This window comes from Protobothrops mucrosquamatus, unplaced genomic scaffold (assembly GCF_001527695.2).
Source record: "Protobothrops mucrosquamatus isolate PMUCROS unplaced genomic scaffold, P.Mucros_1.0 scaffold2742, whole genome shotgun sequence".
NCBI classification, from domain to species: domain Eukaryota; kingdom Metazoa; phylum Chordata; class Lepidosauria; order Squamata; family Viperidae; genus Protobothrops; species Protobothrops mucrosquamatus.
The window spans coordinates 4,306-7,364 of NW_015388783.1; the positions used below are offsets into that span (position 1 = coordinate 4,306).

The 3,059-nt window shown below is 37.7% G+C and overlaps 1 protein-coding gene across 1 annotated transcript in view; it reads right to left on the reverse strand.

Annotated features, from left to right (window-relative positions):
- Positions 1 to 1,531: 1,531 nt before the first annotated feature.
- Positions 1,532 to 3,059, reverse strand: part of RRP36 (ribosomal RNA processing 36) — a 37,089-nt gene continuing 35,561 nt past the window's right edge. Inside the window, exon 6 of the mRNA XM_015825658.1 lies at positions 1,532 to 2,663. Coding sequence (XP_015681144.1) covers positions 2,502 to 2,663 — 162 coding nt within the window. The 3' untranslated portion in view covers positions 1,532 to 2,501. The remainder of the gene's footprint in view (positions 2,664 to 3,059) is intronic.

Genomic DNA, 3,059 nt, shown 5'->3' on the forward strand with positions numbered 1-3,059 from the left:
GTGGTCTTCATTATAATGATCTGGGAGAAATGGAAGACTGGCTTTGTTAGAAGAATAAAAGACCAAACCAGGCCTCTTGCAATGTCTGGGAAGTTGTTCAAATCCAGGGAAATTAAATGTTAACATATTCTTCAAGCACTCGAGGAGGATTGGATATAATAGAAGAAACAACATTGAAATGTGGTTTGAAAGGTACTTTTCAGAGAAATATGAATGCTTTTTAAAATAACTCTGGTTTTTAAGATTTTAAAACTTTTTTTCTTTGCTGTTTTTTGTTTTCTTTGATTTTTAAGGTATTTTGATGATTTCCACAGGTTTCATTTAATAAAAATTGAGTGGTATCCTGAGAGTTATTATCTGTTAAGTGACTAATAAATATTTGAAATAAGAAATAAATCAATTTGCAGAGGACTTATGAAGTTGCTTTTTGTAACAAATGGAGAAAACTTGCCTCGTTTTCAAATTCTTGGCTGTTTAAATGTCAATTTGAAGCCTTTAAGAGACTGAAATTGCATCCATTCAAAAGTCATTGGCAAACTTGGAAGAAAAAAAGAGTTATTAAGGGTTTTCTTAGCACCCAGATAGAATGGAATCAGGTTTGAATCTCTACATTTAATTTACTGCACTACTGCTTCCTTTTTGCTTGCAACATGCAGCAGGTATATTTAGTTCATCCCTCTTTTCCTAACTACCTCTTTTCCTTGGGCACAAAGGTTCTCATTGTTTTTTATAATTCCCAGTGGCTGCTTTAATCACATATGTTTTTCACTGAATAAACTTTGTTATCTATATCTGGGTCATTCATTTTCATGAGCACATACCAAAACAGCTAATTTTATTCTAGCATAGTCAGCCTACCATGTAAAACTCCTCAGGAAGTTTGCAAATATACCTAGAAGAGAAATCTGGCTGTTGAAAGGAAAATACTATAGAAACAAACCAACTTGGCACTTCTGCTTTCCTTTTAAGGATACATTAGGTGGTACCTATAGGGATTGTTCTGTTTTAGTGGTTTGGTTCAGGGGTCCCCAACTGGTGGACTGTGGCCTATTGAGCACCGGGCTGCGTGAGTGGCTGGCTGCTGCACACGTGTGTGCATGCACGCACAACCCCACTCGTGCATTGCCACGAGCGTTGTGGGCATTCACTGCCCCACTTGCACGAGTGTTCACGCCCCCACTTGCACGAGCATCGCAAGTGTTCATGGCCGCGCTTGTGTGGGCAACGGGTATTCATGCACACACATGCGTTCATCCTCTCACAAAACCATCCCTTCTTTCTCCCCTTCCCCCCACTCCGGGCTGCCAACCCCAAAAGGTTGGGAAACTCTGGTTTAGTTGATCAAATGCATTTCAGTCACTCTATAAGAAGATGAAGGAGGATCCTTTGTCTAGATCACTGTTAATGAGACAAAGCTTACAACATGCCTCAGTTATGTAATGCAGGAGATGGACTTTATGCGCTAAATATCCAAATTAGTTCAAGAAAGAGCATGTACCATGTCTAATCACAACTAGAACATTTAAAAATAGTAAAACTTTTATTTGATTATGAGATATTGCTAGGATGATTTATCTATTATTCCTATATTCTGTACCAACAAATAAAATATTTACTTTATAAAAATAACAAATTTATTTTAAAATACACCCAGTGAAACAGTGATGCTGACTGGTGATCCAGCAAACTCAGTCAAAATGAAAATTGCCAATGTTGTACTGTAATAATACTCTTTATGTTTACACACATTTTCTAAAAACCTGCTAAAAACATGGGACTGTTCATAGTCCACTTCAGCGGTAAAAGTAAATGCATTCATATTACAAAAAAACCAGTTGTCCCTAACCAAAGTGTAAGAAGCTGGAAAATATACATATATATGCCAAGACTAGAATTCAATATGCTGTTTGTGATTCTTCCATCTGCAGTACTGCAAATAGTGCTTAAATGAAAATTCTAGCTTGTGCAGTGCTGCTGTTCACTGGGAAATTCTGTTAAGCATCAGTTATTGTTATTCTGTTAAGCTCTGCAAATAAAACAGCTGGAATCACAATCAAGCAGGACTAATGGGTAGCTGCAGGAAAGTAAGAGTGCTCTCCAGGAAGGCAATTCTTAAAAACGGTAGGTGAATGCCAAGCCTACACACAGTAGAAAAAATAGACTAGAAGGAGGAAGAACAGTTTTGGGAGAAGCAGAGGGGACTGAGATCAGATTGATAGGATAGGAAAAGAAAAACAAGCAGCAGGAAATTTAATTGCTAAAAAGATTCCTTTTTCAAAGTTTAAGAGGTCCTTGTGAAATTGGAACAACATAATTTTGCACAACAATCATTTTTTTCAGCAGGCATAAATTACTTGGCAGAGTATCTTGAACTGTGGGATGATTCCTGGCTATTCACCTTCATTGCCTGGTAACACACAAGAGGTCATCTTCTTTCATAGAGTTGCCTGTGTAACTGGCAAAGTAGGAACCTGTGGGGGGTGGGGGGGTTTAGGCAGACATTAGCTATCCTTCCGAAAAGGGAGTTTCCTTTTATCCTTAGCAGCATTCCTTTTCCTCTTCTTGTTCAGGAAACTCTCCAGCTTCCCACTTTTCTTCAGTTGTTTGTATTTCTCAGCAAGTTCCATTTTCTGCATTTCAGCTGTAGATGTCAAGAAGGAAGTCTTAATTCGTAAGTGTTCATAATAACCCAAAACAATTATTTTCTATAACCTAAGCTTGATTTCCCCTTCACTGTTTTTGCCTGCCAACATAATCTTTCAACTTGGTCCTATATAAATCATGTGATGCAGATATTAGTAACTAATTGCTATGAAAATAGCATAGAAACACTTAAATTTAAGTACTGGCAGTGGCTATCCTAAACCACTCCTCATTCAAAAATTTTGAGAATAATTTAGTAATTTAGAGAATGATTCAATAATTTAGAGAAAGTAAATGCTACCGGTGCAGGCGTGTTGGATGCCACGCTCATACGCTGTTTGCAGCAGAAACAGTGCTACCATCCATCCGGCCTTTTTAACAGATGACATCAAGGGCTCCACTGACTTGGTGATGAT